This window comes from Raphanus sativus, unplaced genomic scaffold (assembly GCF_000801105.2).
Source record: "Raphanus sativus cultivar WK10039 unplaced genomic scaffold, ASM80110v3 Scaffold3163, whole genome shotgun sequence".
NCBI classification, from domain to species: domain Eukaryota; kingdom Viridiplantae; phylum Streptophyta; class Magnoliopsida; order Brassicales; family Brassicaceae; genus Raphanus; species Raphanus sativus.
In genome coordinates, this window is record NW_026618470.1 from 1 (window position 1) to 12,084 (window position 12,084).

The window sequence follows — 12,084 nt, forward strand, 5'->3', positions numbered from 1 at the left end:
AGTCATAATTTTATAACCTATCTTTGCTGGTACAACAACTCTATTCTCCAATTCTAATTAATGAGATGACCAGATTCTCTTTATCGTTGATTTATCGTGATAATATAATTACGAGAAAGATTACATAAAAACAATTCGACAACTGACAATATTACAAACTTTATAAAAATTTACGTTTAACTACATTATCTGAATCGTCTTATGAAGATTCATTTCTGTTAAAGAACCTCTGTAAGCTTTTATTTTGTTGTCTGTATAATGGTTCAATAAATTGTTTTTTCGAAACATAAATATCTTATAATTTTCAAGAAATTACATAGTTTGGGATTCGAATCACATGTATGGATGTATAAATCTTTAAATATTAACCATTATATTAAGATGTTTTCATAGTTTATCCTATTCTAGATCAACAAAAAAAAATCTCTAAGACAGATTTTTTAGAAATAGAGAAAAAGTATTAATTTGACATTAATGGGAAGAGATATACCCATGGAAGTATTTACCATCCGGTCTAAAAATAGCCTATTTTCACTATTTACCTTTTAAAAAAGAAAACTAAATTATGTCTCTAACTTTCTATTGCTAACCAATGAAAGGGAAGCCTCTCTATCTTGCTGAAACCAAGACAAACGTAAACGGACGATCAGAGATCCCCTTTTGTCGTTTTAAAGCTCAAACAATCCGAAATGAGCGAGCTTCAGACACCCAAATCGAAAAGACAAGAACAAGAAAAAGAAGAAGGTAATAATGTCGGTAGCAGAGAAGAGCAGGAACAAGCCCTCGTCGCTTTAGTAGAGCACCGTTCAGCTGAGATAGATCGTCTCAAGCACCACATATCTAACTACCAAACCAAGGTTCTGTTTGTGTCCTCCTTCCCTTTTCTAGACTTTTTAACTTCCCTTTCTAGGAAATGATATGAATTTAATTTTTTTTGGGGGGGCTTTCTCAGCTTATTGAAGCGCAAAGAAGTCTGAGAGATTCAAAAGCTAAGTTAGCTAACCTTCGTGGCCATGACGATGATGATTTATCTATTGGTATTAATAGTGCAAAGAATGATGAATCTACAAGAAACGTTACTCCTTCTAGGAGAGACTATCCATCTCCATCACCTAGCAAGATTCTTAAACCCTCTGCTCCTCTAACAAGTAGTAATAGTAGTATCTCCAAGTCAAAGGCCAACAACACTGTTGTTGTGAAGCAAAAGCCTGAAACATCTTCTCGTGACAGTTTCTCCAACTCCAAGACCAAAACTGTTGCTGTGAAACAAACATCTTCTCGTGACAGCCCTAATCTTAAAGCTAGCCGAGATCAAGATAGAGGGACAAAAAGGAAGTTCGGTAAGTTTTTTTTATTTTATAACATCTAATTTTAATTGATTTAAATCAATGTAACATATTACATAAAACATAAATGACAACAAACATATTGTTAAAACTAAGTTTTAACAGAGATAGCAGTAACACAATGTTTTTTAACGCATTCGTAGGATAGTCTGATTTGTTAGTTTTCCTCCACTTCGTTCTTGGTCTTTTTGCTATGTTAAAATTCTAACCAGGGATCGTTCTGGAAAAGACTCTGACCATTATGGTTCGAATGACTTTTGGGACGAAACTAATATTAACTGATGTGGTTTCGAGCATTTAATGCAGAGCAAAAGGAGCATAAAGAGTTGATTCGGTTTATAGCTAGAAACTCTTCACCAACTACAATCAAGTGTCACTCTAGCAACCAAATCTCCAGTCAGCACAAGAGGAAGCTAAGAAGCTTGATTCTCTGTCCTGTAAATGAGCAGCTGTTTGCAACAAGGTACAAAAGACCCCCATTAGTCTGCTATTATTGTACTTTTGAAATAGATTCTGGAATCTGATATACTTTTCCTTTTATGTTATCATCATTAAGTTCTCTGGATGGCATGGTCAGTTTATGGCAACTGCAACCTGGAAGGTTTGTTTTCTTTTTTCTTTCTCCCCACCACTTTAAAGTCATTCTCTTGTCTGAGTAGATTGTATTTGGAAAGCACTTGCTCTATTGATTTTGGTTTGGTTGGCACTAACTTAGGAATGAGGAAGCTTATGGTGCTTGATATCTTCTTTGTTGTATATATTGTTAATTTGTTAGTATGCCAACTATAGAAGGATTAGCTTACATAGTAAACAGAACAGAACAGAACAGAACAGAACGAATGGAGCAAATGTGCTAATGCATTATAAATTAGGGAGAAGCAAATGTAAACAAGATCAAGACCCTAACTAAGTCTCATTTGCAGATTGTCTGCATCATTGCTTAGTACCACCGACTGTTTATCTCAAAAACAAAGAAGATGGGGAGAAGATATGGCCTGGCACCCATCCGGGCACACCCTTTTCTCTGTATACACTGCAGACGATGCTGATTCTCAGATATCCATCCTAAATCTCAACAAGACCCGCGGGGTAACAAACACCAACACACACACACACACACACAAACTAGCATTTTTCTTCTAAGTATTTTGTTCTTGTTAAAAGGTTACTTTCTTGGAGAATAAACCACACGTGAAAGGGATAATCAACAACATAAAGTTCATGCCGTGGGAAAACACATGCTTTGTGACGGGAGGAAGTGATCACGCTGTTGTTCTATGGAACGAGACTGATGCTGATGATGAAGTAAACAAATGGAAGTCCAAAACTCTACACAGGAATCTACACTCAGCTGCTGTGATGGGAGTCGATGGGATGAGAAACAAGAACGTTGTTTTGTCGGTTGGAGCAGACAAGAGGATATACGGGTTTGATGTTCAAGTTGGTAGAGCGGACTACAAGCATCAGATTGAGTATAAATGCATGAGCGTTCTCTCCAATCCTTGTGACTTCAATCTCTTTATGGTTCAATCCGGGTAAAGAAGAATAAATATGTTTTTTTTTAATCATGAGTTCACTAATGTGGAATCTTGACAGGGAACCGGAGAAACAGCTTCGACTGTTTGATATCAGGTTAAGGAGAACCGAACTCCATTCGTTTGGTTGGAAGCAAGACAGTAGTGAATCACAATCAGCTTTGATAAACCAGTCTTGGTCTCCTGATGGTTTACATATCACTTCTGGTTCAGCTGACCCGGTTATCCATGTTTTTGACATCAGGTAGGTAAAAACTCTTTCAGCATCAAATGGTGTGATTAGTATTGGATTTGTGATTTTTAAACAAGAGTGTTGTTGTTGTCTGTGGTGGTGGTAAGGTACAATGCTCGTAAACCGACGCAGTCGATAAAAGCTCATCAGAAGAGAGTGTTTAAAGCGGAATGGCATTACTCTCAACCACTTCTCATCTCCATATCTTCTGATCTCAACATTGGTCTGCACAAGATCTCATGATCTCTCATATGTCTTTCTGTTCAGGATAGTAAGCTTAATGTTGGCTTAGTCATCATTCTAAAATTAATATAGATTTTTACAGACCAATTTCTTATTTATAGGCCTCAACATCATTTACATGGGGAACTGAATTGAAGTTTGTCTTGAATCTCCCTATTAGTTTCAGTTTTATAAATGATTATTTAACTTTTACTGCTAGGCTCTGCCTCTAGTAATTGTGATTTCACAAGTATTTTCTTTTTTTTTGTGATGTTGAAACAAGTTCTTGAATAATGCAAAAGCTCCATCAAATTCCAAATGTGTTCTTTCAAGCACATGGTCAGAACTTTAAGGTCGGATACGGAGCATACCCATCTCTTGTTTCCTCCTCCATGGTTACACATCTCATATAGAGACAAATGCTGTATACAAACTGTTAGAAGAGGTGATACAGAAAACTAAGTCTCAAGGTTTTGTGCCTGACACGGATTTTTAGTGTTGATGGACGTGTCTGAAGAGGGGTGTTCAAAAAAAAAAAAGGACGTGTCTGAAGAGGAGAAAGAGTAGGAACTTGTATTACCAAGAAGCTTTCATTGCCATATGGGGGATCTTGGAGAGCAGTCCAGTATCAGAAGTTTAAGATTCAGAGGAGTATAAGGATGCTTAGTGATTGCCACAGCTGGATCAAATCAGTGTCCAACTTGTTGAATAAGTTGATTATCATGTGGGATATAGGATACGACGGTTTCATAAGTCTGAAGATGGGTTGTGTTTTTGTAAAGATTTATTGGTAAGAGAATAACAGTTAACCTCATGTTGCAGCCATAAGATTTTTGTATCGGTGGGTCTACAGGGTTAAAAAAAAAGAACAATTCTACAAAATGGAAAAAAAAATCCGACCTGCCGGAATCGAACCAGCGACCTAAAGATTATCTGTTGAGAAAAACTACAGTCTTCCGCTCTACCAACTGAGCTAAGGTCGGTTTGTTGTATACGTTCAGTTTAATTATATATTACTGCACTTTGTTACGTGGCAACGTTTTAAAACAAAACTTTACTAAACCTACGCAAAAGGGACTTTCTGACGTGGCGAATGGAAATGGGCTTGTGAGGAGCACACTCTTCCACATCCTCTCGCTCTTTCTATATTCTTCCTCTCAATCATCACTTTCATCTTCTCTATCTCTCCACTGATCCCACCAACCACACTTCCTTTCTCAATGACGACGATGTACGTTACTCCGGCGACGCTTTACGCTGGCAAACCGTCAGCCCCGGTGACTTCAAACCTCCAGAGATCGTCATCTTTCTTGCCGTATTACTCGCTGAGGATACTCGGCAACAACAGGAAGAAGTCCCTTTCGAAATCTTCATCTTCCTCCTCTGCTCCAAGATTCTCCATGCGTGTCTCCTCCAAGCAAGCCTATATCTGCCGTGATTGCGGGTCTCTTTCAATATCCCTCTCTCTCTCAGTCTAACATATAAAAGTTCATTTATCATTAATCATCTCTTTCTATTGATTCTTCACAGGTATATATACAATGACAGAACTCCATTCGATAAGTTGCCTGACAATTACTTCTGTCCAGGTATGGTGACTACTTAGAATGTTGACCAGGTTTTTTCTAGGAACTGTGTTTGGTTTTCAATGGTGTTATAATGGGGGTTGTTTGCAGTGTGTGCTGCTCCTAAACGGCGGTTCAGACCGTACATGCCTGATGTGAGCAAGAACGTTAATGACAAGGATGTGAGAAAGGCTAGAAAAGCTGAGCTCCAACGGGATGAAGCCGTTGGGTAAGACAAAAGACTCTCCTCTCTTACATCTTTTGCCACTATGGGTTCTCTTCTCATAACTTTTTTTGTATCTTTATGGCAAATCTCACGCAGGAAGGCTTTGCCTATAGCAATTGCTGTTGGGGCTCTAGCTTTAGCAGCTCTTTACTTCTATGTCAACAATACCGCATGAAACATTCTTGTTTCGTTTTGTATTATCAAATCATCTCTGAGTTGTTAGACATTTATAATGAAGTAAAAATGTTGAGCTTTCTATGTACAAAAAAAAACGGTATTCAATGTTGTTGAGATGAAATAAAAGACAAGTGTGAGATTATACAGAGAGTAAGTGAATGGATGCTTAGTCTTGCAAGATGAGTGATCCTTGTATTGGTCTATCGATTGAAGATTGATAAAGTATGTTCAGAGAAGACAAGTTTTCGTTGATGCTCGAGTATGTCGCTGGCTTGAACTCGTACGGACCTTGCTTTGGTCCCCAAACCTGTAGTAATGTCCCACTTTATTTACCAGGCTTTCATTTTCTTTAGTAATAATAGCTGAAAAATTCAATGGGATGAACCTGGTTTCGATTCTCATCAAAGCCACGATCCCATAGATGTATCTCATTGTTTTTCAAGACTGCAAGATCTGAGGTACAATAGCTAGCCCCATTCTGCAACCGGGAGATTGACACTTGTTCAAGCATAATGTACAAGCTAGAGATAGTGGCTTTTGCTTATAAGAACAATACCCATGAATTTGGAAATCCACCAGGTGAAGTTGAGCCTTCGTACAAGCAACGTCTCCCACGGTCACAACAGCTGAGGTGTATAGTTGTCAAATGCTCTCCAATGTCCTATTGGTTTCAGTCAGATACATATTGTTAACCAGCGAGCGATCTCTATATTGATTCAACAACCTTAAAAAAAAAAGAACTTACACCGATGACTTCTTGAGGAAGTGGGCGTTGGTCCATAGGGCGGTCACAGAAATTTCTGTACTCATCAGCGTCTCTGATCGCATATGAACTGACCTGTCATCTCTCAGAACAAAAAACACTTCTTAACACTCTAATTGGAAATACATAAGAAGAGCTCATAATCCTCACCTCGACATCACATTTCAGCTCCTTTGGACACGGCTTAACCATATATAATCTCTGGAACCACAAACAATGAATACGCTTTGGAATCAAACAAGAGACAGAGTTAGCCAATGAGTGGTTGCTTACTTGACGAAAGGGTTTCTGAGGAGTCCTCCAAAATGCCTGTTCGAGATACAAGACTTGTGAACCATCAACCATCTCAGCAGCTGGACAACTCATCATTCTGCAACAAAAAAAAACTAATTCAAACTCAGATCAATGCCACAAACAAACAATCAATCAGTCAATCAAGAAACCTAATGTTGAAGTAATTATCAGGATCCCTTGAAGCTTGCTCCCTCGTAAACTTCAAAACCCCAATCAAACAGTTATTACTAAAATCAGTAAAACGGTTAAGTGTAGTAAGTAGTTAAGGTGGCATTGGAGATTGAGAAATTTTTTAAAAAAACCTTCTCTCCGGTGAGAGAACGAGAGACGACGCGAGCGTGATCCCTGCGAGTGGTGGATTTAGTGAGACGTTTGAGGAGAAGAGCGCCTCCGATCAGAACCAGAGTCTTGACCACGACGCCGCGAGCTCGGCGGCGGCTCCAACCGTTGGAGCTCGGTTCCGGATCCGAACCCGACCCGGTGCACATAAACGCTGCTTTCGATTTGGTTCGGAACCTGAAGGAAACAATTATCGCCGATCAGAAATTGCAGAGAGGAGAGAGTGCGGCGACGATCGAACCAGTGGTGAGATTGCTTGCCACGTGTAAGTCTTGATGGAATATCACAATGAACATATAGAAACCAAAAAAGTTTATCAAAGAAAAAGAAAATATGAAGTTAAAATGTTTGAGGGATAATTAATTTCTTATTAAAAAAATATAATTTCTTCATATCATATTTTTTGTAATTTGATTTGTGCATTAAGATATTTGAGTTGATATAAAATTAATTAGCATGGTCTTATTTCATATTGGTTCTTATTAGCAAAAACTAATTCTTATCCCAAGATTTATAAAACTTACAAAATGAATTTTTGAACATAGAGGAACTTAAATATTATTCTTTTAAATCAAAGAAAATGTTGGGTAAAAATAATTACTATCCCAAGGACCCACTATGAAAAAAAAGTACATCATAAAAAGGGAAATAATGTAGAAAATTGTTAATATCCTCCAAGCACAAGTCTAGATTTTATACAATCGAAGTAGAAAGAAGAAAGATAGAACCATAACCACCACCTTACCAGTTACCACCATAGTTAAAGTTCTCACGGTTAGGCTCAAGCATCTTGCAAAGCCCCATATACGTCAAGTAAAGCACACAATCCAGAGACATGAATCATAAAGAGATTGAACGATGATCAGGAAAATCTGTCAAAATAATATTAAAACATCAGCAGACATCAATGCATCATCTACATGCCATAACTCGTTTTCAGACAATTCAAACTTAAAATTTATTAAACATTGAGGTACATTGAACAAGAAACAGAAATGTTAACACAACAAACAACAAACATACTTAAGACTCAAACTAGTTCTTCGACTCAAACTTAAAATTAAGACTCACACTTAAACTTATGTAAGCTCAACTTAAGACTCACTGAGAATCACTAGAGACATAATCACAAATTGACCGATATGTAAGCTCAATTTAAGACAAGCATGAATTAAAGGATTCAGACTTAGAAACAAATAACAGAGCTTTACCTTTCAATTCGATTCCACCGACCGTCGAGGAGAACCGTAGAGAGAGAGAGAGGGATGGTTTAATCGTCGATGAAGGAACAGAGGTGGAGTCCTTGAGGAGAGACTCCAAAATAGACGCCGAGTGATTCTCTATGTCGAGGAGAGATCACAAATGATAGGCGGATTTGTTAACGACAACCACCAGAGAGACATCGACAAAGGCGCCGACCACCGAAAGATCAAGGACGAGACCCGGAATCGTCGACTGAATCGAGATGGAGAGGAGACACCAATCTAAGATACATTCAAAGGAAACCAAAAACAAGATAGCAAATTGTGGCGTTCCAAAGTTGAGAATTTTGACTTTCAGAATCACTTACAAACAGAGAATTTTTTACCTTGATGATGACTGACTCTCTAGCGTGATCGTTGAACGAAATCAAAGAAGGGAAACGGAGAGCAAATCTATGCAAAAGGAGAGATTTTTTTGGTCGGAGTTGTCGAACATGAGAGAAAGAGAGAAGACGATTTCATCGAGAGAGAGAGGAAGAATGGTGAATGTTTGACACGTGTCTATAAGCAACGTTGTTTCTGAGTCTTAATTAAGCAACAGTTTTTCTTTAATTACACAATTTTTTTTTTTAACTAAAAACACTAAGCAACCAGGTTAAACGTCCGCGTTGATGATGCTTTTAAGGGGTAAAACTTTTATTCATATCAACTCATATATTTTCCACAATTAAACTATAAAACTAACTTTAAATAGCTTTCTTTCTTAAAAAAAAACGAGTAAGAACAACACAAGAATCAAGCACCATCCATTTTTCTCATTTAGAAACTGATCTCACGTCTCTCGGCAAAGAACTTTCCAGTGATAGCTTGATCAGGAAGCAACGCAAGCCAGACTCCTGTGTCAGCTCCATCCTCTGCCGAGATATTCCCAGCATAACCGGTCATTGCGGTTTTCACCCAACCGGGACAAAAGCAGTTTGCATATATCTTCTCTCCTTCTGGTCTCTCGGACAGTTCTTTCGCTAGCACTCTCGTGTACGCGTTCACCGCCATTTTCGAGACGGAGTAGTCTGTGAAAGAGTGTGGCCAACCTCCTGATTCCCACGTTCCTTCTTCCACCTGCTTCAGAAACTCTGTAACTGTTTCGTCGACGGCTTCCTCTGTCAGAGAGTCCACATCCATAAGCTTAGCTCTCACGGCTTCGTTCTCGAGTTTCTGTTCAAGAAGCAAAAAAAAAACTGTTGTTGCTACATAATAGTGTTAGAAGAAAAAAGAGAAGAGAAGTGAGAGAGATATGGTTACACTGTGGCGGCCTTTTAATCTACCGAGCCTGGAGGTGACATTGACAATACGAGCACCAGGAGAAGCTTGTCTCATCAATGGAAGCATGGCTTTGATTATGTTCTTTGTCCCATTGTAGTTTGTAGATATAACCATGTGGGAGTTCTCGACGGAGTTATGTGTTCCAACATTGTAGTTTACACCTGCATTGTTTATCTTCAAAAAAAAGGAGAAAAAAAAAACTTACATCACAAAGTGTTTTTGTTGCATAACTAAATCAAGTGAAAATATTAATGGGAATTAAACTTACTAAAACATCAATGAATCCATATTTATCCTTAATCCATTGGCAGAAGTCTTGAATTGAGGACGGGTCCAAGATGTCAAGGCGGTGGAAATCAACGTTGAAGCCACCTTCTTGCAAGACTTTAGCGGCTTCGAAGCCAACATTCTCGTCTCTAGATGTTAGAATAACAGTTAAGCCATGTCCCGCCAATTGTTTGACCATCTCAAATCCTATCCCTCTATTCGCACCCGTTACCACCGCCACAGTTTCAGAGGTCCACCACCTAACAACAATATTTGTATCAGCATTTTCAAGAAAAAGATTTCTCTAGCAAAAACAAAAGATCAAATGAATCTCCTAAATGACATAATATTATCATAGCTTCTGATTAAAGATCAAAACATAAAATGGTTCACCGACAAACAAGATAAAACAACAAAGTCATTCTTACCTCTGGTGATCGGAGTAAGGAATAGTACGAAGGAGAGAGACTTGTTGGAGTCTCTTGTCTCGTTTCTCCTTGCTTCCGACCATCTTTGTCTCTGTTTTACGATTCGAAGTTTCTTTTTTTTTTATTCAATGTGAATATGCAGAGGATTAAACTTTTCTCATCTCCCTCTCTGGCAGATTCTTCTCATCCTTTTTGTGGATCAAAGGTCAATCTCCCCACTTTTTGCGTGAGTTTTGTGTGGCCTCTCGTTTTTCAAATTTTCACAATGGTTCTATTTATAGATCCAAGTTTTTTGTTTAGAGGAGTAGAATTAGCCTGTAGTGATTCAGTTGTGCATTTTGGTTCAATCTCTTATTTCATATATTCTGTAAAAAAAATATTACTAATTGTTTTGCTATAAAAAGATAATACAAAATACCTTTTACATATATTTTGAATTTCTTTTATTTTCAAAATAAAATATTAATTGGTAAAAATTTTATGCTATTTGTTGCTTTATTAAGAAAAAACCCATATAAAGTTCTTTACTTTGTTTCCTGATGGTGGACCTAATTCTCTTGCCATTTTTTTCCAATGGTGAGCACGGTTATGGTGCTTGCATTGTATCACAGTTGTTCTTCTTTAAACTATACAACCTTTGCTTCGTTTTGCACCGTTTTTGTCGACAACATAAGGTTACACTTTCCAAAGAGAACAATTTAAACATACGACCAAAAAGCATAAAAGGAAATCTACAGTCAAGTACTCATGTGGGTGCATGCGCACATATATGTATACATATATAATTAAGTAAATTGTATAAAAGAAGTAAAATTACGAGAAACATAACTCAATGCATCTTTTTCTCTTGCTTTTGTTGCTTATGCCTTTTAGCTCTGTGTTCTCCTTTAGAAATTCTCTTTGTGGAAGGAAAATCTAGTGCTTGTCTTGTGGGTGAAATCTAAAGCTAAATGCCTTAGCTCCTTTGTCAATGCTGGTGCTCCACAGTAGAATACTCCTGCACAATGTTGTTAATATCATTCCATATGTTATATCATCTCTACATATACTCTACCAAATTAGTATTCTTTTAGCTGATGATTTTATAATAACCGTGAGAAGATGATGTGAACTTACCAACTTTAGTGTTAGGATGATCCATGGCTATGCGTTTGTAAACATTTCTCCAATTAGGTTTAGCAAAATGGGACATAACTCTTGTTCCAGAGACAATATCGACGCCGTTCTTTGCATGGTTTAGTGATTGAAGCATATGTATAAGCGCAGAACGGGCGTCGCCTTCTTCGTAGACGCTTGTACAATAATTATGAAGCTCGATGACACGGTTGGTATCTCTTTCCGCGACCTCGTTCATTATGTTCTTAAACCAATCGAAAGAGCCTTGCTCACGCGTAACCCAGTAGAAGTAAGCCCTACGTGTCCTGAAATTCTCTTTCTTGTTTCGTTGTTGTGGTTCACTTGTTCCATGCTCCATTCGGCTGAGTTGGGCTTGTTCTTTGGCCCTGATGTTGTTGACAATGTCCTTGACGATACTGATCATTGGTGTGGCTCCGATTCCGAGACCAACCAGTAGAACCACCTCGTACTTTTTGTAGTCTTGGGCTGGTGCACCGTATGGACCATCAATCAAGACTTTCGGGAAGCTGTAGAATAAGAATTATTGCTATCATGGTCACAACTCTCTTTTCTATGATGAACCAATCTTATATTTTTCAACAAACACTAACGTAAATAGTATCGCGTAGGTTTCACTATAAAGAAACAAAACAATTTGGTCGTAATCAAATATTATGTTATAAATTCAAATTTGTCCATACACTCACATCTTTTAAAATCTAATATATGATTGAACGTTAGTTGAAGATAATAATGTATGTACTATATTAAATTACCTATATAACATTTTTAGTTAATGTCCTGTTCACTTTCTCTTGTGACTATTTTTTGTCCTGCTAGGCTGCTAGCTATATACGAGTGTATACAACTATAAGTAATGGTGGTGGCATTTGAAATTTCGAGATAGTTAACATTATAATAACGCCAAAACAAAATCGCACAAAACAAAACAATACTATAGTTTGGAATATTCTTAAAAGAATAGAATAATCATGCTTGTCCAAACAAATTAATTTGGCTTGTGAAACCTTAAAACCAAAACTAAGTAA

General features: G+C 37.6%; 4 protein-coding genes and 1 non-coding gene across 8 annotated transcripts; 2 read left to right on the forward strand and 3 right to left on the reverse strand.

Moving 5' to 3' along the window:
• The first annotated feature begins 584 nt into the window (after nucleotides 1-584).
• LOC108844163 (uncharacterized) lies at nucleotides 585-3,548 on the forward strand. The gene is made up of 8 exons (XM_018617379.2): nucleotides 585-857; nucleotides 953-1,340; nucleotides 1,653-1,809; nucleotides 1,903-1,947; nucleotides 2,270-2,435; nucleotides 2,511-2,881; nucleotides 2,943-3,125; nucleotides 3,221-3,548. Exons 1-8 carry the CDS (start codon nucleotides 690-692, stop codon nucleotides 3,354-3,356), a joined length of 1,614 nt encoding a protein of 537 aa, XP_018472881.1. The 5' UTR covers nucleotides 585-689; the 3' UTR covers nucleotides 3,357-3,548.
• A 681-nt stretch (nucleotides 3,549-4,229) lies between these two features.
• On the reverse strand, nucleotides 4,230-4,318 carry TRNAY-GUA (transfer RNA tyrosine (anticodon GUA)). Its single transcript is given in 2 exon segments — nucleotides 4,230-4,265; nucleotides 4,282-4,318. It is a non-coding gene; the product is annotated as a tRNA-Tyr (tRNA).
• Nucleotides 4,319-4,432: 114 nt separating this feature from the next.
• LOC130506375 (uncharacterized) lies at nucleotides 4,433-5,445 on the forward strand. Its single transcript, XM_057001016.1, has 4 exons — nucleotides 4,433-4,779; nucleotides 4,866-4,924; nucleotides 5,012-5,129; nucleotides 5,223-5,445. Exons 1-4 carry the CDS (start codon nucleotides 4,556-4,558, stop codon nucleotides 5,299-5,301), a joined length of 480 nt encoding a protein of 159 aa, XP_056856996.1. The 5' UTR covers nucleotides 4,433-4,555; the 3' UTR covers nucleotides 5,302-5,445.
• LOC108844610 (chromophore lyase CRL, chloroplastic) lies at nucleotides 5,332-10,146 on the reverse strand. Of its 4 annotated transcripts, XM_018617893.2 has the most exons (11): nucleotides 8,288-8,460; nucleotides 7,911-8,183; nucleotides 7,445-7,571; nucleotides 6,663-6,876; nucleotides 6,510-6,559; nucleotides 6,340-6,436; nucleotides 6,217-6,267; nucleotides 6,049-6,141; nucleotides 5,860-5,964; nucleotides 5,689-5,781; nucleotides 5,332-5,610 (listed from the first exon to the last, which is right to left on the reverse strand). In XM_018617893.2, the coding sequence occupies exons 3-11, from the start codon at nucleotides 7,534-7,536 to the stop codon at nucleotides 5,470-5,472; spliced, it is 936 nt and encodes a 311-aa protein (XP_018473395.1). In that variant the 5' UTR covers nucleotides 7,537-7,571; nucleotides 7,911-8,183; nucleotides 8,288-8,460; the 3' UTR covers nucleotides 5,332-5,469. The 4 variants fall into 4 exon arrangements, 1 of the variants encoding a protein (XP_018473395.1); XR_008941997.1 differs by lacking the exons at nucleotides 5,332-5,610; nucleotides 5,689-5,781; nucleotides 5,860-5,964; ... (3 more) ...; nucleotides 6,510-6,559; nucleotides 6,663-6,876 and adding exons at nucleotides 6,949-6,970; nucleotides 9,204-9,398; nucleotides 9,493-9,751; nucleotides 9,920-10,146 and having other exon boundaries at nucleotides 8,288-9,116; XR_008941998.1 differs by lacking the exons at nucleotides 5,332-5,610; nucleotides 5,689-5,781; nucleotides 5,860-5,964; ... (3 more) ...; nucleotides 6,510-6,559; nucleotides 6,663-6,876 and adding exons at nucleotides 6,958-6,970; nucleotides 9,204-9,398; nucleotides 9,493-9,751; nucleotides 9,920-10,146 and having other exon boundaries at nucleotides 7,440-7,571; nucleotides 8,288-9,116.
• Nucleotides 10,147-10,574: 428 nt separating this feature from the next.
• LOC130506374 (respiratory burst oxidase homolog protein C-like) lies at nucleotides 10,575-11,983 on the reverse strand. The gene is made up of 2 exons (XM_057001015.1): nucleotides 11,036-11,983; nucleotides 10,575-10,916 (listed from the first exon to the last, which is right to left on the reverse strand). The coding sequence occupies exons 1-2, from the start codon at nucleotides 11,457-11,459 to the stop codon at nucleotides 10,807-10,809; spliced, it is 534 nt and encodes a 177-aa protein (XP_056856995.1). The 5' UTR covers nucleotides 11,460-11,983; the 3' UTR covers nucleotides 10,575-10,806.
• Between the last annotated feature and the right edge of the window lie 101 nt (nucleotides 11,984-12,084).